General features: G+C 42.0%; 1 protein-coding gene across 4 annotated transcripts in view; it reads left to right on the top strand.

Moving 5' to 3' along the window:
* The window catches only part of LOC112224876 (ly6/PLAUR domain-containing protein 6B), a 30,535-nt gene extending 17,604 nt beyond the window's left edge, over positions 1-12,931 (top strand). For 2 of the 4 annotated variants that reach the window (XM_042306930.1, XM_024388489.2), the window contains 4 exons: positions 9,655-9,781; positions 9,913-10,011; positions 10,236-10,366; positions 11,323-12,931. In XM_042306930.1, the coding sequence (XP_042162864.1) occupies positions 9,679-9,781; positions 9,913-10,011; positions 10,236-10,366; positions 11,323-11,520 (531 nt within the window). In that variant the 5' untranslated portion in view covers positions 9,655-9,678 and the 3' untranslated portion in view covers positions 11,521-12,931. Of the gene's footprint in view, positions 1-240; positions 976-9,654; positions 9,782-9,912; positions 10,012-10,235; positions 10,367-11,322 lie in introns of all 4 variants that reach the window. The other 2 variants (XM_042306932.1, XM_042306931.1) reach the window with 2 other exon arrangements.
* The last annotated feature ends 9,630 nt before the right edge of the window (positions 12,932-22,561 follow it).

Below are 22,561 nucleotides of genomic sequence, written 5' to 3'. Positions count from 1 at the left end.
TTCTGCAACATGTTTTTATTTGTTTGTGATTGTATCCTATAGGTCAACTTGTATAACTATTGGCATTATTGGAATGCCTTCCAGGGAAATGATACAGGGAGGGAAAATGTGCATATCTTTGAGTCTTTGCGACAGGCTCAACGAATCTGCTGCTCTCCATACACACACACACACACACACACACAGATACATACACACACACACACAGTAACCCGAGCCCCTCTCTCTACTTCCTAATAGGGGATTCTAAAAGCCAACACATTCTTGTCGGCAGCACTTCTCAGCGATGGTTTCTCTCTCAAGACGTGATGGTTTCTCTCTGTAGACGTGATGGTTTCTCCAATAGACGTGATGGTTTCTCCAATAGACGTGATGGTTTCTCCAATAGACGTGATGGTTTCTCTCTCAAGACGTGATGGTTTCTCTCTGTAGACGTGATGTTTTCTCTCTGTAGACGTGATGGTTTCTCTCTCTAGACGTGATGGTTTCTCTCTCTAGACGTGATGGTTTCTCTCTTGACGTGATGGTTTCTCTCTCTAGATGTGATGGTTTCACTCTGTAGACGTGAAGGTTTCTCTCTGTAGACGTGATGGTTTCTCCAATAGACGTAATAATTTCTCTCTGTAGACGTGATGGTTTCTCTCTGTAGACGTGATGTTTTCTCTCTATAGACGTGATGTTCTCTCTATAGACGTGATGGTTTCTCTCTCTAGATGTGATGGTTTCACTCTGTAGACGTGAAGGTTTCTCTCTGTAGACGTGATGGTTTCTCCAATAGACGTAATAATTTCTCTCTGTAGACGTGATGGTTTCTCTCTGTAGAGGTGATGGTTTCTCTCTATAGAGGTGATGTTTTTTTGTGCCAGGTCAGGAAGGTACTGATGGAAGCTGTCTCTCTTTCTGCAGACCGGATGCAGCCAGAACTCCCCCCACCACCCCCCATTTCGTTGTCTCTAGTCACAAGGCAGACAGTGGGTAAGGTCACAACCGAAAAGGGTATAAGAAAATATAGCTATTGTATAGGTTGTGTTCAAAAAAAGGCAGAACTGTCCCTGAATCAGCAGCTTGTTACCAACATCCTGTTCTACAACACCTCTGAATCCATGACTCAAGCCTTTCTCCCATTTTCCTCCCCCACAATCAGCTGCAGCTAAAAATAGGGACGCACATTGTATTCCATGTCCATTGAGGAACCCACAACCCTCGAGGCGTCACTGAGCATTGCCACGCTGTCAAGCCATGCTGACACTAGTGACTGGTGTGTCCACCTACATACAGTCCCTGTCATGACGCGACTCCCCGTCTCTCTACCTCTGTACGGTTAACAAAAACAAAGCTGTAAATCTGTAATTTGGATTGGCCCAGGGCTTTCCAAACTGGTAGGGTGTAACGCTATACAGAAAATGGCTGAAACATTTCAGTGTAAAGCTGCCTGAATATTTTTGTCTCAGCAGTCTCTGTACTTGTTTTTTCCTTGATGTAGCTGGTCTGAGTAGACAGTCACCGCTCCCACAAACCTCTTTTTAATTGAGACAGCCACCATAAACAGTCATTACACTATTAACCTAACGTAGCGGGTGTAAAATAAACGGCTGAAACTAGATCCCCTACGTACTGGTCTTGACAAGAAGGGAAAAAAACTGTCAGGGGAGGTTCTCTTCATCAAAATCAATCAAAGCGGACTCTTCATTCTTAGAAGTCAAAACAGTATTATTTAATTGAGTCTTGAGTCATGTGTATTGTGAAAATATCTGCATATCTTATTAAAATCCAGTCATACTGGTTTATTTAAGCAATAAGGCATGAGGAGGTGTGGTATATGGCCAATATACAATGGCTAAGGGCTTGGATACAGCCCTTAGCCTTGGTATATTGGCCATATCCCACAAACACCCGAGGTGCCTTATTGCTATTATAAATTGGTTACCAACGTCATTAGAGCAGTAAATATAAATGGTTTGTCATACCCGTGGTATACGTCCTGATTGATATACCATGACTGTCAGACAATCAGCATTCAGGGCTCGAACCACCTAGTTTATAGTAAGTCTTAACTAAAGTGAAAATGCTGTTGCCCTCAGGATAAACCACACCATGACTTTTAGGTTTAGACAGTTTAGTTTGCATTCTTAGTTTCTCACAGAATGATACCAGGTATTTATCATCTCTGTTTAACGTTTGCCATAGTATCACTGTGAGTCAGCTACGTAAGTGTAACACTGTGTGGTCTGGGCTGGACTCCTCCAGTGTTTTATATTCAGCCTTATGGGATGGTTACCCACATCTAGTGTTCTTTTTTTGTCAGTTTATAGTTGAAGAATCCGTTTCTTGCCAAGTGTTCCTGCCTAGTGGTCAGCGGAGGCTGGTGGGAGGAGGTACAAGAGGACGGGCTCATTGTAATGGCTGGAAAGGAGTCAATGGAACGGTATCAAACATATGACTCCTCACCATCAATTCAATTCCAGCCATTACAATGAGCCCGTCTTCCTATAGCTCCTCCCACCAGCCTCCTCTGCTTGTGGTATACAGTACACTTCCATATCTGTGCAGTGGTGTGAAAATATCTCTCTAACTCCACTATCCCCTCTCTGCTTGATGTCAAACCAAGGAGGCCAACATGACTGAAAAGTAAACCAGGCGCCATATTTAAAGTAAACCAAGCACCATATTTAAAGTAAACCAAGCACCATATTTAAAGTAAACCAGGCACCATATTTAAAGTAAACCAAGCACCATATTTAAAGTAAACCAAGCACCATATTTAAAGTAAACCAGGCGCCATATTTAAAGTAAACCAAGCACCATATTTAAAGTAAACCAAGCACCATATTTAAAGTAAACCAGGCGCCATATTTAAAGTAAACCAAGCACCATATTTAAAGTAAAAGTAAACCAAGCACCATATTTAAAGTAAACCAAGCACCATATTTAAAGTAAACCAAGCACCATATTTAAAGTAAACCAAGCACCATATTTAAAGTAAACCAAGCACCATATTTAAAGTAAACCAAGCACCATATTTAAAGTAAACCAAGCACCATATTTAAAGTAAACCAAGCACCATATTTAAAGTAAACCAAGCACCATATTTAAAGTAAACCAAGCACCATATTTAAAGTAAACCAAGCACCATATTTAAAGTTATTTAAAGTAAACCAGGCGCCATATTTAAAGTAAACCAAGCACCATATTTAAAGTAAACCAAGCACCATATTTAAAGTAAACCAAGCACCATATTTAAAGTAAACCATATTTAAAGTAAACCAAGCACCATATTTAAAGTAAACCAAGCACCATATTTAAAGTAAACCAAGCACCATATTTAAAGTAAACCAAGCACCATATTTAAAGTAAACCAAGCACCATATTTAAAGTAAACCAAGCACACATATTTAAAGTAAACCAAGCACCATATTTAAAGTAAACCAAGCACCATATTTAAAGTAAACCAACCATATTTAAAGTAAACCAGGCACCATATTTAAAGTAAACAAGGCACCATATTTAAAGTAAACCAAGCACCATATTTAAAGTAAACCAAGCACCATATTTAAAGTAAACCAGGCACCATATTTAAAGTAAACCAAGCACCATATTTAAAGTAAACCAGGCACCATATTTAAAGTAAACCAAGCACCATATTTAAAGTAAACCAAGCACCATATTTAAAGTAAACCAAGCACCATATTTAAAGTAAACCAAGCACCATATTTAAAGTAAACCAAGCACCATATTTAAAGTAAACCAGGCACCATATTTAAAGTAAACAAGGCACCATATTTAAAGTAAACCAGGCACCAAACCAGGCACCATATTTAAAGTAAACCAGGCACCAAACCAGGCACCATATTTAAAGTACGCAAAAACTAAACTTTAAAAACCGGGAAGCATAGAAATAGAGCACATAGAACAGATTTACCGCTTGCTTTCTCATTGCGTTCAATGAGAATGACAGATCTGTAACACTCATTTCTATGTGAATTTGGTTGGGTCGCCCAAAAAGTGACATATTGCAGCTTTAAGGGATTTTATGTACTCTATCACAAGACATCTAGTGGCCGTTTTGGGTACTTCAGATTATCACAGGTGTCTGTAATTATCTCTTGACCTCTGTGTGACCTTATCACGTGAAATATATACAATAATTAAACAATAAAAAATAGAATGGCAAAGCTGGAAATCATTATCCTAAATATAAACCATCAACTTAGTGAATACCATTTGGTGTATAATATGAAGGCTTCCGCATTAAATATCCTTGTTTTTTTTTACACACTTTTATTGTTTTTACTACTATGTCAGTATGTCAGTGTTTTGGTGGCAGTTGTGAAAAAAAGTCAATAGCTGGACGAGTTGCAGAGGTAATTTAAAATAATGCTGTTGTTGATTTAGATACTTTTTTCATTAAACAGGCTATTTTTTTCTTGAACCATATTGTCTATCTACTAGAAACTCATGGACAATATGGACACAGATATTTTAAAAAAGCAATACTATATAATTTATAAAAAGTTATTCCATGCATATCTCCTGGGTCAACAGTCAACACACTGCAAAGATTTTAGTGTGCCCGTGGCCATATACTGAGGAATTCACCAGAAAGCCAACTGCCTTAAATACAATATGAGCTTCTCATGGTAACCCACATGGAGAATAAAAATCCTTAGCAGTTTGCATGCTCAGCGGCAATTTGCAACCTGACTCAGTGAAGCAAAGCCGAGGGGCTTAAAATAAAAGCTGGGGATATAAGGCTGCTGTGCTGCGTTCTCCTCTCTCCCCACATGTACTGTGTTATCAGAACCAGGTGCTGGTTGGTTAACTGAGTAAGCCAGTCAGGTGCACCGCTCCAATGGAATGTGTTTTCCAAAAATAGCTGATCTTCTCCGGAACTCAGAACTCTGGAAGTGATTAAAACCCCTCTTAAAAATGTCTGGACCCCTGCAGAGAGCACGCTTGGAAGTGGATTGTTCCCATTTCAGACTCCTTTCATTCCTTATCATGGGAACTAGACTCCTACACTTATCCTAGTGACCTTCAGGGGAAAGACCTGCTGATTTCCTAAAGGAGGAGAGGAATAAGGGAATAGAGGAGGAGGGGAATAGGGTTCAAGGAAGGTGATGTTTTGTAGTTCGTACTGAAACCAGAGAGAACCTAGTCATTTCCAAAGAGCACAAACAGTCTTATCAATTATACTGTTTCCACTCAAGTGTTTCATAATGGAGAGTGTGTAGCAGATGAATGACTTACCAGTATGCTAAGATTTTCAGAGACAGAGCATCAGTACTGAACTGATAGGTCACAGGAGGCCGCAACAGACGTATCTGTTCAATACTAGAGATTGTGATTCAGTAACAGGTACATCGATGCACTAACCTGTCAACTCTTCCCATGATTCCACCTGGCTTAACTTTGTGAAGGAGAAAATGACTTGTCATGATATGACTCATCTCTCTCCCAGGCACATGTTTTATATGGGCTGCCTTTAGCTGCTTGTTGGACAATTTTTTTATCTCTCTCTCTGTGTGTGTGTGTGTGTGTGTGTGTGTGTGTGTGTGTGTGTGTGTGTGTGTGTGTGTGTGTGTGTGTGTGTGTGTGTGTGTGTGTGTGTGTGTGTGTGTGTGTGTGTGTGTGTGTGTGTGTGTGTGTGATTGGTAATGAGGTGGGCTGGCAGGCAGAGTAGCTGACACACTCCTGATAGATAGTGACTGTTCCCATAGTTGAGGGTCGCTGACCTCTTGGGACTCTGATTTAAGGAGGGGGTGGCAGGGAATTAAATGACTTCCTAGTGCTTCTAGTAAACCAGGAGTCTATCTTGTCACACTCAACCTGACCGGAAAGATCAGTTAAACAAGGCTCTTACTTTTTCTCTGTGGATACATACACATGGATAAGGTTTCACTTAATTTGAACCTAAGGTAAGGCTACAGTTCATGTTTTAATTAGCATGTCATTTTGGCTATATTCACCGCCTGGCGTAGTGAACTGTCTTCACCGCCTGGCGTAGTGAACTGTCTTCACCGCCTGGTGTAGTGAACTGTCTTCACCGCCTGGCGTAGTGAACTGTCTTCACCGCCTGGCGTAGTGAACTGTCTTCACCGCCTGGCGTAGTGAACTGTCTTCACCGCCTGGCGTAGTGAACTGTCTTCACCGCCTGGCGTAGTGAACTGTCTTCACCGCCTGGCGTAGTGAACTGTCTTCACCGCCTGGCGTAGTGAACTGTCTTCACCGCCTGGCGTAGTGAACTGTCTTCACCGCCTGGCGTAGTGAACTGTCTTCACCGCCTGGCGTAGTGAACTGTCTTCACCGCCTGGCGTATTGAACTGTCTTCACCGCCTGGCGGAGTGAACTGTCTTTACCGCCTGGCGTAGTGAACTGTCTTTACCGCCTGGCGTAGTGAACTGTTTTTTTAAGGAAGGATTACACCTACTACTTCTCTAATCAGTCTGTGTGCTTAGTTGGGCAACCAATGCTAATTTAATTAGATTAATTTGGCTGTAAAATAGCTACAAAATTGGCTGTAAAATAAAGAAAATCCTAAGACTTGTCAGTGCAGCTGAATCTGTGTCTCTATACCAGGGGTCCTTAAACTTTTTCATCCTGGGACCCAAAACAGAAATTCTGTGTTTTCCTGGGACCCAAGCTTAGGAAAATATGCAACTATACGTAAATATCGGAACATTTCATTGCCTTTATCTCTAAAAAAAAAAAAAGCAATATAGACAAAAACAAATAACAATGAAAAACCCAGAAATATATTTTCATGATTATTGTTCTCCATTAAAAACACTCTTATATACCTGTCTAGGTTGAAACTGTTGATGTTAAAATAAAATAAATAATTTAATTCTGAACTGGAATAAACGGATTGATCACATCACACAGGTGAATAACTGAACACACACAGGCTTTTTGATTGTGCAACCCTAAGTAACAGTACAGATTTTTTTTAATGATCTGGCCTACTGTACATCTTACTGTATACATTATTGTTGATAGAACGTTTAAGTTGGAACTGTTGCTGTTAAAATAAATATTTTTTTATTCTGAACTGGAATAAACTGATTGATCACATCACACAAATGTAGACCAGAAAACACACACATACACACAGTCCTAATGAGAGGTGTGTGTCTGGCTGAAGTTTTCAACAAGCATGTCTATTCTGGGCTCTGATTTAGAGAGTGCAACACTGAGGTCATGCTCAGCAATGACACTGTTTCTGTACTTCAGAACCCTGCCTTGCGTAGGTAGATGGTGCCAAGCTGGACCAGAACATCTACTGCTTTCTCAGTCAGGCAGGAGGCCGCTTCCTGCTTCAGATGAACAACCCAGAAATGTGTGAGTGTTTGTCTCAAAAAGCATCTTGCTTCAATCAAGTTTATTCCAGTTCAGAATAAATACTAATACTTGTAACAGCAACAGTTCCAACCTAGACTTGTTTTCAACGATCATTTCTACAGTAAGATGTACAGTAGGCCTGATAATTTTTTAATCTTCATCTGTACTGTTTCTTATGGTTGCTTTGGCTAACGTTAGCTGTGTAACGTTACAAGGCTAGGGGATTGTTTGAAAGAGAAATTCACATCTACTACGATGAGATATAGTGATCCCTTATTTCTGTTTATCATCACCTGTTATAAAATGACAACAATGCCTTGCTAGTTGACATACTTTTCCACAAACGAAGCTCTGTTTCCTGAAGCATTCTGCCCTGTCCTGAAATATCACCCTGGGTTTACCGTCATGTTGTGCCTGGATGTTTGGTCAGGACGTGTCGTTTTATTCATTTGTTCGTTTTGAGACTCATTACTAAGCACTTCCCCACACAACACACATTGCGGGCACTCCTCGTTATTTCTCAAAGTTTGTATGAAAGAGACAAAAAGTCATCACTGTATTTGCGTCTCATGACGATTGGTCTCAGTCAGAACTTATGGCTATCATGGGTCCATTTCATGACCGCGGTGAGTGATGGCGAGTGGGAATAACAAGTCAGTGGCTTGAACGACAGCGCTGCAGCGTGTGGGTCGCGCAGTGATCTTCAACAAAACTGCAGAAATGAAATATTTATACATTTACGTCGCGACGAACCATTGACAAGTGGGTCGCAACCCATACTTTAATTAAGAAACTCTGCTCTATGCTAACCTGAAAGAAACTGTCTGTGTTGTAGAATGGTTATAAAATGGTAATAGTTTTTTGGGTGACTTGGGTCTATTTGTTATTGAGGTGTCGGCCCAGACACAGGAAGTGATTGAATCAACGCCAGTCTCTATTGCACCACCAGGAAGGAGGAGGAAATGGGTGTCGTCTGAAAACTCAATGATTATCGCCTCTGGGAAAATAGTGCTTTGTTTTATCTTGTTTTTCATTGGCATCGTTACCTGACAAATAATACATGACGGACTGTCAGCATTTTCGAACTCTAAAGGCATTGCAATATAGTTCCATAATGTTATAGTTATTAAGTAATCATTTCAGAGTGATGACTTGATCGCTTGTGTTTTGGAAAAGCCAAAAGGTGTGTTATCTCAACTCCTTTGAGAGTGAATTTCTAGTCTGGGACTGAGGACAGTTGGAGATGAGAGAGAGCCTAAAGATGGTGACTTGAGACAATGTAGAATCAATTCCTTTGGTTGATTTAATCAACTTATTGGATATTTGAATCATGTGCCTTGGGGTTCATCCTGCGACCAACTCCCTGCAGACAATTCTGTCTCTAAAAGACTTGTCTCTTTGATCTAAGATGACAAATTGGAGGCATTTCAACATAATGTTATCAGAATCCCAATAATGTTCTGCTAGACTTTCTCTATGTTCAAATGCCTCCAATTTGTCATTTTAATGTTAGCAGAATCCCAATAATCTGCTGCTAGTATTTAACGTGACACAAGGCTCGTGTTCAGCTGAAACTGCTTTGTGTTTTGGCCTCTCCACTCTTCTGTTTTGCCTGCCTTTGCTACTTACAACTACCATTACATTAATGATTACAAATTTGATAATAATAATGTGATATTAACAACATATAACAACATGTTCAACCAAGATTCAGCCTGTTTGCTCTGTTCATCAAAGGTTCCAAAAGAGCAGCTGTCGATCGCTCTTGGCTCCTCTCATAAGTGGCCCCAGAGGTCCCTATGAGGGCCTGTAGGCTACTCTCCATTGCCTGCTCAAATATCAGCTATACAGAGAGGGAATCGTCTTTTTATCCCCTCTACGGACTCTGCGGATCCCAGTGAGCCAGTGTGCCCCCTGAGCCGTTTCTCCGGATCTCTCTGATTACCCCGCACCACTCACCTGTAACCCAGGTTACCTGACCAGAGGTCAAGGTTCAGAGGCTGGAGGGCCCGAGACCTGATAAAGAACAGAGCCATTCAATAGCTCTCTGGAGTCCTACACTTCAGCTCAGAGGCTTGACTCCTCACCATTGACTTATTCAATACCGTGGTAATCCACCTTCTCAATGTCCCAGAGAGGGTCAACTGTTCTTTATTTATGTTTGTCTCGATATGAACTACTCCTTCTAGTCACCCCTTACTCTCTTCGTCTCTATTTCCGCTCCTCCTGGTTCTAGATCACATCCAATGCTTCACAAATATGACTAACTAGAATCCCTGACTATAGAGCCATCCAGATTCTGTGTCTGTGTTGAAGGTTACTGCTAGAGGGACTGTGAAGATGTCATTCACCATCGCTCTCCATCTCCTGGCAATGGTGGCAATGTGTGACCAGGTTAAATCTCATCGCATCAACTTCTACAATGTCAAACCTCCTGTGGAAGGTGCGTTTTTGCTTACTGGTTGAAATTATGTAATTTCTTCAACAATGACGTCAACTACCTGAAGTAACATTTATATCCATCGAAAGAGATGTTTGAACAGGAGGAATTTGAGTGAAAACATCTCTTTACAGCCACTCCGTTCCCTAAGAGCTTCAAGTGCTTCACCTGTGAGAGAGCTGTGGACAACTACACCTGCAACCGCTGGGCTGAGGACAAGTGGTGTCCACCGAGTGAGTTCCCTCTGTTGTTACACAATGATACTGTCAGATATTATGCATGTCTTTATTGTTTCTCATTGGCATTACTGATGGGGCTAACCAGTACTTAAAATGACCATTGTTGTTATTGCTGTTACACTATTATAATAGCTTATGATTATGCAGTTCTAGCCAATGCACGACAAAACCAGCTAACCAGTTGAGTAATGTATATTTATTGGTCATCCTTTTCTCAGATAGCCAGTTCTGTATGACAGTGCACCAATTCACCAGTCACGGCAAAACCAAGTTTGTGACCAAGAAGTGTGCTGCTCGTGAGGAGTGTCATACATCTGGCTGTAGACATCACAGGGACACGGGTCACACTGTAAGTCCATACACCTAAACCCTGGTGTGAGATGGCTAGCTAGTTAGCGGTGGTGCACGCTAATAGCGTTTTTTTTTAAAAATTAAAAAAATAAAAACTTTATTTAACTAGGCAAGTCAGTTAAGAACAAATTCTTATTTTCAATGACAGCCTAGGAACAGTGGGTTAACTGCCTGTTCAGGGGCAGAATGACAGATTTGTACCTTGTCAGCACGGGGGTTTGAAGTTGCAACCTTCTGGTTACTAGTCCAACGCTCTAACCACTAGGCTACCCTGCCATTTCAATTGATGATGTCACTCGCTCTGAGACCTTGAAGTAGTTGTTCCCCTTGCTCTGCAAGGGCCCCGGTTTTGTGGAGCGATGGGTAACAATGCTTTGTGGGAGGTTAGTTGTTGATGTGTGCAGAGGGTTCCTGGTTCGAGGCGAGGAGAGGGACGGAAGCTATACTATTACACACACACACACACACACTAATTCACCTAAGCCCCTCCACACACACAGTAAATCACCTAAGCCCCTCCACACACACAGTAAATCACCTAAACCCCTCCACACACACAGTAAAGCCCCTCCACACACACTAATTCACCTAAACCCCTCCACACACACAGTAAATAACCTAAACCCCTCCACACACACACAGTAAATCACCTAAACCCCTCCACACACACACTAAATCACCTAAACCCCTCCACACACACAGTAAATCACCTAAACCCCTCCACACACACAGTAAATCACCTAAACCCCTCCACACACACAGTAAATCACCTAAACCCCTCCACACACACAGTAAATCACCTAAAACCCTCCACACACACAGTAAATCACTAACCCTTATCTATTCAGTCTCATTTGTAGAATCATCTAAAAAGTATTTGAATTTGTTGTCACACACTCCTCCACTCTCTCTCTTCTCTCCTCTCCTCTCCCTGTCCTTGTTCTCCTCCTGTAGGAGTGTGTGTCATGCTGTGAGGGTATGATCTGCAACGTGGAGGTCCCTACCAACCACACCAATGCTGTGTTTGCCATGAGGCAGCAGGCCTACAGCTCAGCCCCATCCCAGACTCCTGTTAGGACGACGTGGAGCTGCTGCTGGCTGACGTTACTGCCCACTCTGGGCCTGGGGCTGACCAGGCTGGTCCTACTGTGAAACTACTGTCCTTCAGACCAGGTCCCTATAGAGGGGACCAGACTGGACCAGACCAACATGTCCCTCAGACCAGGTCCCTATAGAGGGGACCAGACTGGACCAGACCAACATGTCCCTCAGACCAGGTCCCTATAGAGGGGACCAGACTGGACCAGACCAACATGTCCCTCAGACCAGGTCCCTATAGAGGGGACCAGACTGGACCAGACCAACATGTCCCTCAGACCTGGTCCCTATAGAGGGGACCAGACTGGACCAGACCAACATGTTCCTCAGACCAGGTCCCTATAGAGGGGACCAGACTGGACCAGACCAACATGTTCCTCAGACCAGGTCCCTATAGAGGGGACCAGACTGGACCAGACCAACATGTCCCTCAGACCAGGTCCCTATAGAGGGGACCAGACTGGACCAGACCAACATGTCCCTCAGACCAGGTCTCTATAGAGGGGACCAGACTGGACCAGACCAACATGTCCCTCAGACCTGGTCCCTATAGAGGGGACGAGACTGGACCAGACTGGACCAGACCAACATGTCCCTCTGACCAGGTCCCTATAGAGGGGGACCAGACTGGACCAGACCAACATGTCCCTCTGACCAGGTCTCTATAGAGGGGGACCAGACTGGACCAGACCAACATGTCCCTCTGACCAGGTCCCTATAGAGCGGACCAGACTGGACCAGACCAACATGTCCCTCTGACCAGGTCCCTATAGAGCGGACCTGACTGGACCGGACCAGCATGTCCCTCTGACCAGGTCCCTATAGAGCGGACCAGACTGGACCGGACCAGCATGTTCCTCTGACCAGGTCCCTATAGAGCGGACCAGACTGGACCAGACCAACATGTTCCTCTGACCAGGTCCCTATAGAGCGGACCAGACTGGACCAGACCAACATGTTCCTCTGACCAGGTCCCTATAGAGCGGACCAGACTGGACCGGACCAGCATGTTCCTCTGAACATGGAGGATGTGTGTTTTTACAAGTCTGATGGTAATCTGTGATAAAGATGTCACATGGATCGATCAATCAAAAAGGACTACAGCAGTGTCATAATGACTGATGCTTGGTTTACCAATGACCACTGATGGTGGTCCTGGCAATGCTAATCAGGTGTTCAATGTTTGGGATTCCACATGGACCAGGAAGAAGAAATGAACTGACTGAACACAGGCAGGAACAGCATGCCCCATTCCCTTTGGATTAGGGAGAATTCTGGGAAACGATCAATGAAAGACATGGAATCTGGAGCTTAGCTCTGTCAAAGTCAATTTATGAATACTTGATCCACAGTATGTTACAAATAAGATACATTTTGCACATGAATGTTACGAAATATTGTTGCTTGTATTTTTGTATAACATAACTTTATATAACATAACTAAAATAAAATGGAAAGAATGTGATTTAGTAAAAATGTAAAATTCTGTATATGTTGCTTTACACAATAACATACCTTAATGAAATTACAGTGTAACATTTACCAGATTAGATCATCTTTAAATCTAGAGACTACATTTACCAGAGGTATTATCTCTTTAAATCTAGAGACTACATTTACCAGAGGTATTATCTCTTTAAATCTAGAGACTACATTTACCAGATGTATTATCTCTTTAAATCTAGAGACTACATTTACCAGAGGTATTATCTCTTTAAATCTAGAGACTACATTTACCAGATGTATTATCTCTTTAAATCTAGAAACTACATTTACCAGAGGTATTATCTCTTTAAATCTAGAGACTACATTTACCAGATGTATTATCTCTTTAAATCTAGAGACTACATTTATCAGTAACATTGCAGAACACCCATGTCTTTGATCATATGGTGCGCATCATAACCCTTATATGGATCCTAGCATGTGAGGCTGACACACAACACCAGGCTTTGTACTGGCCCTGTTTCTGCGTCATGTTCTGAAGAGGTTTTATCACATCTGATCTTAGAACTGGAAATCTGACAAACAAGCACTAAGATGGAATGTGACATTTAATTATACATAAAAATATGCAATGTCTGGTCAGTTATATGCAAAAATGATCATTGCCATAAAGTTGTGAGAGATAAGGGATATTATGACTTCCTATGTCAGCAACATAAAGGTTGACCTAAGGAATGAACCTTCTTATCATGTTTTATTGATATCTAATGAATATGTCAAGAAACCACAGAATGTTGCATTATTTATAACCAAGTAATAACTGTTCCTATGAACTGCTATAAAATATTGGTTGTTCCTTGTTTTCTCAGAGCTTGATGACCGTGACTGCCTGGATACATTGAAATGGCAAAAGCTAAAAGATCATTTTCAAACTAACCTTATTAGTTTTGTGAGGAATCGTAAAAGGGCAGTTCGTATTTGCGCAATCTCCACCTTATGCACCTAGCACATTTGGTTCCTTAGAAGTCTTGGTTTCCCGATTGGTTCTGGGAATGAAGCCATAAGTTTCCTGACCGGTAAAACTGAACGTATTTTAAACGTTCTGAGAACGGAAGTGAACATTTTGCCTGTTAACTTTAGGTTATTAGGATCCCCATTAGCTTCTGCACTCTACAAACTACATACAAATGCATGACAAAGTACAGAACAGTTATAGACAAGAACAACAAGTTATTACTTTAAATTCTAAATAAAATGTATATATGTATATACAGTGCATTCTGAAAGTATTCAGACCCCTTGACTTTTTCCACATTTTGTTATGTTACAGCCTTATTCTAAAATTGATTAAATTAATTTTAATCTACACACAATACCCCATAATGACAAAGCGAAAACTGTTTTTTAGAAGTTTTGGCAAATATATTAAAAATAGAAGCAGAAATACCTTATTTACATAAGTATTCAGACCCTTTGCTATGAAACTCGAAATTGAGGTCAGGTGCATCCTGTTTCCATTGATCATCCTTGAGATGTTTCTACAACTTGATTGAAGTCCACCTGTGGTAAATTCAATTGATTGGACATGAGTTGGAAAGGCACACATCTGTCTATATAAGGTCCTACAGTTGACAGTGCACGTCAGAGCAAAAACAAAGCCATGAGGTCGAAGGGATTTTCCGTAGAGCTCCGAGACAGGATTGTGTCGTGGCACAGATCTGGGGAAGGGTACCAAAACATTTCTGCAGCATTGAAGGTCCCCAAAAACACTGTGGCCTCCATCAGTCTTAAATGGAAGAAGTTTGGAACCACCAAGACTCTTCCTAGAGCTGGCCGCCCGGCCAAACTGAGCAATCAGGGGAGAAGGGCCTTGATCAGGAAGGTGACCAAGAACCCGACGGTTACTTGACAGGAACCTTCCAGAAGCACAACCATCTCTGCAACACTCCACCAATCAGGCCTTTACGGTAGAGTGGCCAGATAGAAGCCACTCCTCAATAAAAGGTAAAGGGGGATACCTAGTCCGTTGTCCAACTGAATGTATTCAACTAAAATGTGTCTTCCGCATTTAACCCAACCTCTGAATCAGAGAGGTGCGGGTGGCTGCCTTAATCAACATCCACGTCTTTGGTGCCCGCGGAACAATGGGTTAACTGCCTTGCTCATGGGCAGAACAAGGCACATGACAGCTCGCTTGGAGTTTGCCAAAAGGCGCCTAAAGACTCACAGACCATGAGAAACAAGATTCTCTGGTCTGATGAAACCAAGATTTAACTCTTTGACCTGAATGCCAAGTGTCACATCTGGAGGAAACCTGGCACCATCCTTACAGTGAAGTATGGTGGTGGCAGCATCATGCTGTGGGGATGTTTTTCAGCAGCAGGGACTGGGAGACTAATCAGGATTGAGGGAAAGATTAACAGAGAACTACAGAGAGATCCTTGATAAAAACATACTCCAGAGCGCTCAGGACCTCAGACTGTGGGGCGAAGGTTCACCTTCCAACAGGACAACGACCCTAAGCACACAGCCAAGAAAACGCAGGAGTGGCTTCGGGACAAGTCTTTGAATGTCCTTGAGTGGCCCAGGCAGAGCTCGGACACTGCAGCGACAATCCCCATCCAACCTGACAGAGCTTGAGAGGATCTGCAGAGAAGAATGGGAGAAACTCCCCAAATGCAGGTGTGCCAAGCTTGTAGTGTCATACCCAAGAAGACTCAAGGCCTTTATCGCTGCCAAAGGTGCTTCAACAAAATACTGATTAAAGGGTCTGAATACTTATGTAAATATGATATTTCAGTTTTTATTTTGTATAAATTTGCAAAAATGTCTAAAAACCTTTTTTGTCTTTATGGGGCATTGTGTGTAGATTGATGAGGAAAAAAACAAATGTAATCAATTTTAGAATAAGGTTGTAACGTAACAAAAGGTGGAAAAAGTCAAGGGGTCTGAATACATTCCGAATGCACTGTATATTGAAAAGACACAGAGACAAAAATATGATTTATACACTATTCATATATATACAGTACAGTTCAATTCAATTAGAGCTTTAAAAAAAGAGGAGAGGTGATAAAATAGGTTTTTGATCTGTTTTTTTTAAAGCTAAACTGAGAAACCTCTGGTGGCAGAGCATTCCGCGATGACATGGCTCTATACACAATTGAGCAAGGCATTAAATCTGTTTTTGGTTTCGGTACCATGAAGAAACCCGTAGTGGCGTGTCTGGTCGGAGCGCACATTTTTAAGTTGCATGGAGGTTCTGAGAAGGTTTTCCTTGGAAGTTTTATTAACGTTCTGAGAATGTAAATTATAGGTTGTTTCGAAGGTAATGAAATAACGTTCTGAGAACATGTTTCAATAACTCTTTTTATTAATACTTGTAGCTTACCGTAGCTGTTTTGAACTCCAAGCACAAATGGACATTAATTTGTTTGGGCATTAATCATGCAAACACATTTATTTTTATTGTGGCAGAGCTTCAGTGAGATTCAAACCAACAATCTTCTGTCCTCTATCCATGGAATTAGTCCACTGTGACACCAGGATAGAGCTAGCACGCCATGTTTTCTTAACTGATACAAAGCTGTTTATTTTAATCTATTCAAACAGACCCCCTTTCAAAGGAAATACGCACTCATTAAGATCATTTGTGGATAATTAGTGAGTGCGGCCAAAACACCTGAACACACTTAAAGGGATACTTCGGGATTATGCCAATGAGGCCCTTTATCAATTTCCCCAGAGGCAGGTGAACTTGTGGATACCCGATAATATGTATCTGCATGCAGTTTGAAGGAAATTGCTAACTAGCTTTAGCTAACGAGTATTTTGTGCAATGACTGGAAGTCTATAATAACTAGTAACATGCTAGCAGTTATCATAGACTTCCAGTTAAAGCTAGTTAGCTTTGGCTCGCAAAACCACCTCTAACTTCATTCATACTGAACATAGAGACATTAAAATGGTATCCACAAGTTAATCTGGCTGGGGAAGTAAATATTGAGCTTCATTGTCAAAATCCTGAGGTATTCCTTTAACATACTCAAAACAATTTGAGAACATGACTTTAAATAGAACCATGAGGACACCTGTAAGAAACGTTGTGCTGAAGTAAAGAAATTCCAACAGAACATTTTTGTTTCTTAATGTTCTCTGAACTCTTCGAGGCCGTTCCTCAGTCAAACCAATTGGAGAACATTCCTAGAACATTACCAACATTTTAATGAAATGTAACCATGTTTGAACGTTTAGCAAACGTTCTGTTAAAGTAATGAAGTATTAAGATTTTTTGTTGTTGTCAATTTCTTAAATGTGCTGAGAATGGTCCGAAGCCAAGAAACTATCCTTGCACCATTCCCAGAAAGTTGTGGGAAGGTTGTATGCAAAATAACCATAGGACAACCACGCTCTAAGAAACATATGGTTCTCAGAACATTAAGTGCTAGCTGGGTGCAAGGTTCGTATGGTACAATGACCGATACCCCATATTTCGGAGAGGCGATCTGTATTTGTTGTGATAGCGTTAAATGGGACCTGGAGGGACGTTATCAGAAGCTCTTCTGTTTGCTTTCTTTTCTCAGGAGTGGAGCTCAGCTCGGCTTGCAGCGAAGTTGTTGCTGATTGATTAGCATGGTTGGTTGTGATGGATCGGCCCGTCTCACATCACAGCTCCTATAACATCCCTATCCAGTGAGAGTATAGCCAGTAGGGGCACCACCTGCACCCTGGCCTTGCGTGTACCATGCAGGAGGGTGTTGAAGGGAATGTCAAAACAAGACATTCACTTCCTAAAATTAGGCCCTTGGGCTAACTTCTCATTTTTACCCTAGTCTGATGTTTTTTCTTCAAGCCAAACGTTTACATAACAAACCGTTGGTTTACATAACCATTGATCTAAGAATGATACAGGTAAACAGTCAGTGAGAGAATGTGTGGTGTGATATGTGGGGGGATGGGTTTCTGTTGTCCGAGACCAGTGAAAGTGTGTGTGTGTGTGTGTCACTGTCTGGGCGTTTTGGCTTCACAGAAGACGCCCCATTGGACAGCCATTGATTGTGTGTGTGTGCTCTGGCCGCTGCTCTCTTTGTTCTGGCTTTATTAGGCGTAGAGCCTGTCACTTTCCGCCCTCACGGAGTCATCAGTCTAACAATGACCCACTGGCACTCTCCTGCTACCTGCCCCCGCCCATACAACCCCCCTCAAACTGGTCTCCGGTGGCTGCTTTGTGACTCAGTCATTTACTGTCAACGGTTATAGGAGGTTGCCTAAATGTATGGCTTGCTCCGATTTAAAACAAATCGCTTGATCAAGCCATTCTGAGGTACTGGAATACATCTTAAGTGAATGCTATTGACAGAGAGATATTAAGTGGGGCGGCAGGGTAGCCTAGTGGTTAGAGCATTGGACGAGTAACCTGAAGGTTGCAAGTTCAAACCCCCCAGCTGACAAGGTACAAATCTGTCGTTCTGTCCCTGAACAGGCAGTTATCCCACTGTTCCTAGGCCATCATTGAAAATAAGAATTTGTTCTTAACTGACTTGCCTAGTTAAAAAAAGGTCAAATTTTAAAAAATTAATTGGGTCGGTAACCGAAAGGTTGCTGAGCCGACTAGGTGAAACAGCCACTCTGAGGTGCCTCAAGGGGAATGGGCTATGGAAGAAAAGAAAAAAACATGTCCATTTCACACCACACACTATTTGACCTTTTTATATTATAGTTATTATTAAAAAAACTAATTGATGGATTGAAAATGTTCAAAAGCATTCGTTTGGTATTTGTTTGGTATTGGGTTATATGACTTCTATCAATGGTGTTTCTCTTTGTTGGCGCCGTAATGATTGAAGGCCCATTTGAAGTGGTCTGGGCAATTATTCAGGAAACCAAACCACATTTATAACTACAGTTAAGCTTATCCCATAATGCTACTATAATGAAATGGTTGAGCCAAGATGCCAATAATCAACTAAGCACGGTCAAGACATCCTGCTGTGCTTTGTTACCCAGTGGTATACACATCAATCCACTCACCCCCCCCCAACTCCTCTCTTAGCACACTACACAAGCATTTCGCTACACTCGCATTAACATCTGCTAACCATGTGTATGTGACAAATAAAATTTGATTTGATTTGATTTGATTTAGCAGCATACTCTCCCTCTGGTGTTGGAGGGTAGGACTCTAAAAGGAGATATCACTTACCTCTGTCTCATGTTTAATAGCAAATCTGACCATTTACCCTCTGTGGACGATATGTTTGTTTGATCCCCAGGCCCCTAGTTGGCCTGATCTTAGTGACACTATTGGTTGGTGGTGGCGGGTTTAAGTTACTTAACGTAATTATTTGTCCTGCTACTGTATGTTTACACGGTGACGGCCAATCAGGGATTAACATTCCGATTTGAGGGCAGAGTTCACTGTGCTAATTGGCTGACAGGGTTTCAGAGGGAGGGATCCCAGCACTTTGTTCTGCTACAGGGATCTTAGCCCCTTGATATGGAGATCTTAGCCCCTTGATACAGGGTTAAGGTGAGGAGCAAAGGCCAGACCCCAGAGAGACTCTTACAAAAGGCCTGACCCCAGAGAGACTCTTCCAAATGGCCAGACCCCAGAGAGACTCTTACGAAAGGCCTGGCCAGACCACACAGACTCTTACGAAAGGCGTGGCCTGACCCCAGACAGACTCTTACAAAAAGCCTGACCCCAGAGAAACTCTTACAAAAGGCCTGGCCTGACCACACAGACTCTTACAAAAGGCCTGGCCTGACCCCAGAGAGACTCTTACGAAAGGCCTAGCCAGACCCCAGAGAGATTCTTACCAAAGCAGACTCGTATAAAGTTAAACTGGGCCAGTAGTATTTTAATATTCTATACCCAGAATGTATTATTCATAGCCATGGTGCAGTGAGGGTCAGGGCTCCTTTTTTTGGGGACAATTCTCCCTCATCAATATTTGATCAGGGTGTGTGGATGAGGTTAAAAGTTCAGTCTCTTCAGTCTTAGAAATGTCTCAGGTTATAAATGTAAAATGAACAAAAATATAAACGCAACATATAGTGTTGGTCCCATGTTTCATGAGCTGAAATAAAAAGATCCCCGAAATTTTCCACACGCACAAAAAGCTTATGTCTATCAAATTGTGTTATTGACCATTTCTCCTTATCAAAGATAATCCATCCACCTGACAGGTGTGGCATATCAAGAAGCTGATGAAACAGCATGATCATTACACAGGTACACCTTGTGCTGGGGACAATAAAAGGCCACTCTAAAATGTGCAGTTTTATCACACAACACAATGTCACAGATGTCTCAAGTTTTGAAGGAGCATGCAATTGGCAAGCTGACTGCAGGAATGTCCACCAGAGATGTTGCCAGAGAATTTCATGTTAATTTCTCTACCATAAATCACCCTCAACATCGTTTTAGAAAATTTGGCAGTATGTCCAATCGGCCTCACAACTGCAGACCACGTGTATGGTGTCATGTGGGCGAGTGGTTTGCTGATGTCAACGTTGTGAACAGAGTGCCCCATGGTGGCGGTGGGGTTATGGTATGGGCAGGCATAAGCTACGGACAATGAACACAATTGCATTTTAATCGATGTCAATTTAAAGCACGTGACCAACAGGTGCATAGCTGCATTCCCAATCATGTGAAATCCATAGATTAGGGTATAATGACTGTATTTCAATTGAATGAGCCATCATCAACTCAGTGGGTTTTGTCCAACATGTCTCTGGACCCACTCACTGCTGTCACAGTCATACGCTGGACCTAGTTTTGTCCCATGGAATAAATGTGGTGGATCTTAATGTTTTTCCTCATAATCCTGGACTATCGGACCACCATTTTATTACGTTTGCAATTGCAACAAATAATCTGCTCAGACCCCAACCAAGGAACATCAAAAGTCGTGCTATAAATTCACAGACAACACAAAGATTCCTTGATGCCCTTCCAGACTCCCTCTGCCTACCCAAGGACGCCAGAGGACAAAAATCAGTTAACCACCTAACTGAGGATCTCAATTTAACCTTGCGCAATACCCTAGATGCAGTTGCACCCCTAAAAACTAAAAAAATTCTCATAAGAAACTAGCTCCCTGGTACACAGAAAATACCCGAGCTCTGAAGCAAGCTTCCAGAAAATTGGAACGGAAATGGCGCCACACCAAACTGGAAGTCTTCCGACTAGCTTGGAAAGACAGTACCGTGCAGTACCGAAGAGCCCTTACTGCTGCTCGATCATCCTATTTTTCTAACTTAATTGAGGAAAATAAGAACAATCCGAAATTCCTTTTTGATACTGTCGCAAAGCTAACTAAAAAGCAGCATTCCCCAAGAGAGGATGACTTTCACTTTAGCAGTGATAAATTCATGAACTTCTTTGAGGAAAAGATTATGATTATTAGAAAGCAAATTACGGACTCCTCTTTAAACCTGCGTATTCCTCCAAACCTCAGTTGTCCTGAGTCTGCACAACTCTGCCAGGACCTAGGATCAAGAGAGACGCTCAAGTGTTTTAGTACTATATCTCTTGACACAATGATGAAAATAATCATGGCCTCTAAACCTTCAAGCTGCATACTGGACCCTATTCCAACTAAACTACTGAAAGAGCTGCTTCCTGTGCTTGGCCCTCCTATGTTGAACATAATAAACGGCTCTCTATCCACTGGATGTGTACCAAACTCACTAAAAGTGGCAGTAATAAAGCCTCTCTTGAAAAAGCCAAACCTTGACCCAGAAAATATAAAAAACTATCGGCCTATATCGAATCTTCCATTCCTCTCAAAAATTTTAGAGAAGGCTGTTGCTCAGCAACTCACTGCCTTCCTGAAGACAAACAATGTATACGAAATGCTTCAGTCTGGTTTTAGACCCCATCATAGCACTGAGACGGCACTTGTGAAGGTGGTAAATGACATTTTAATGGCATCGGACCGAGGCTCTGCATCTGTCCTCGTGCTCCTAGACCTTAGTGCCGCTTTTGATACCATCGATCACCACATTCTTTTGGAGAGATTGGAAACCCAAATTGGTCTACACGGACATGTTCTGGCCTGGTTTAGATCTTATCTGTCGGAAAGATATCAGTTTGTCTCTGTGAATGGTTTGTCCTCTGACAAATCAACTGTAAATTTCGGTGTTCCTCAAGGTTCCGTTTTAGGACCACTATTGTTCTCACTATATATTTTACCTCTTGGGGATGTTATTCGAAAACATAATGTAAACTTTCACTGCTATGCGGATGACACACAGCTGTACATTTCAATGAAACATGGTGAAGCCCCAAAATTGCCCTCGCTAGAAGCATGTGTTTCAGATATAAGGAAGTGGATGGCTGCAAACTTTCTACTATTAAACTCGGACAAAACAGAGATGCTTGTTCTAGGTCCCAAGAAACAAAGAGATCTTCTGTTGAATCTGACAATTAATCTTAATGGTTGTACAGTCGTCTCAAATAAAACTGTGAAGGACCTCGGCGTTACTCTGGACCCTGATCTCTCTTTTGAAGAACATATCAAGACCATTTCAAGGACATCTTTTTTCCATCTACGTAACATTGCAAAAATCAGAAACTTTCTGTCCAAAAATGATGCAGAAAAATTTATCCATGCTTTTGTCACTTCTAGGTTAGACTACT

This window comes from Oncorhynchus tshawytscha, linkage group LG26, assembly GCF_018296145.1.
Source record: "Oncorhynchus tshawytscha isolate Ot180627B linkage group LG26, Otsh_v2.0, whole genome shotgun sequence".
NCBI lineage: Eukaryota > Metazoa > Chordata > Actinopteri > Salmoniformes > Salmonidae > Oncorhynchus > Oncorhynchus tshawytscha.
Note: the sequence above shows the minus strand (reverse complement) of the source record. Positions and strands in the feature narration are given on the sequence as shown.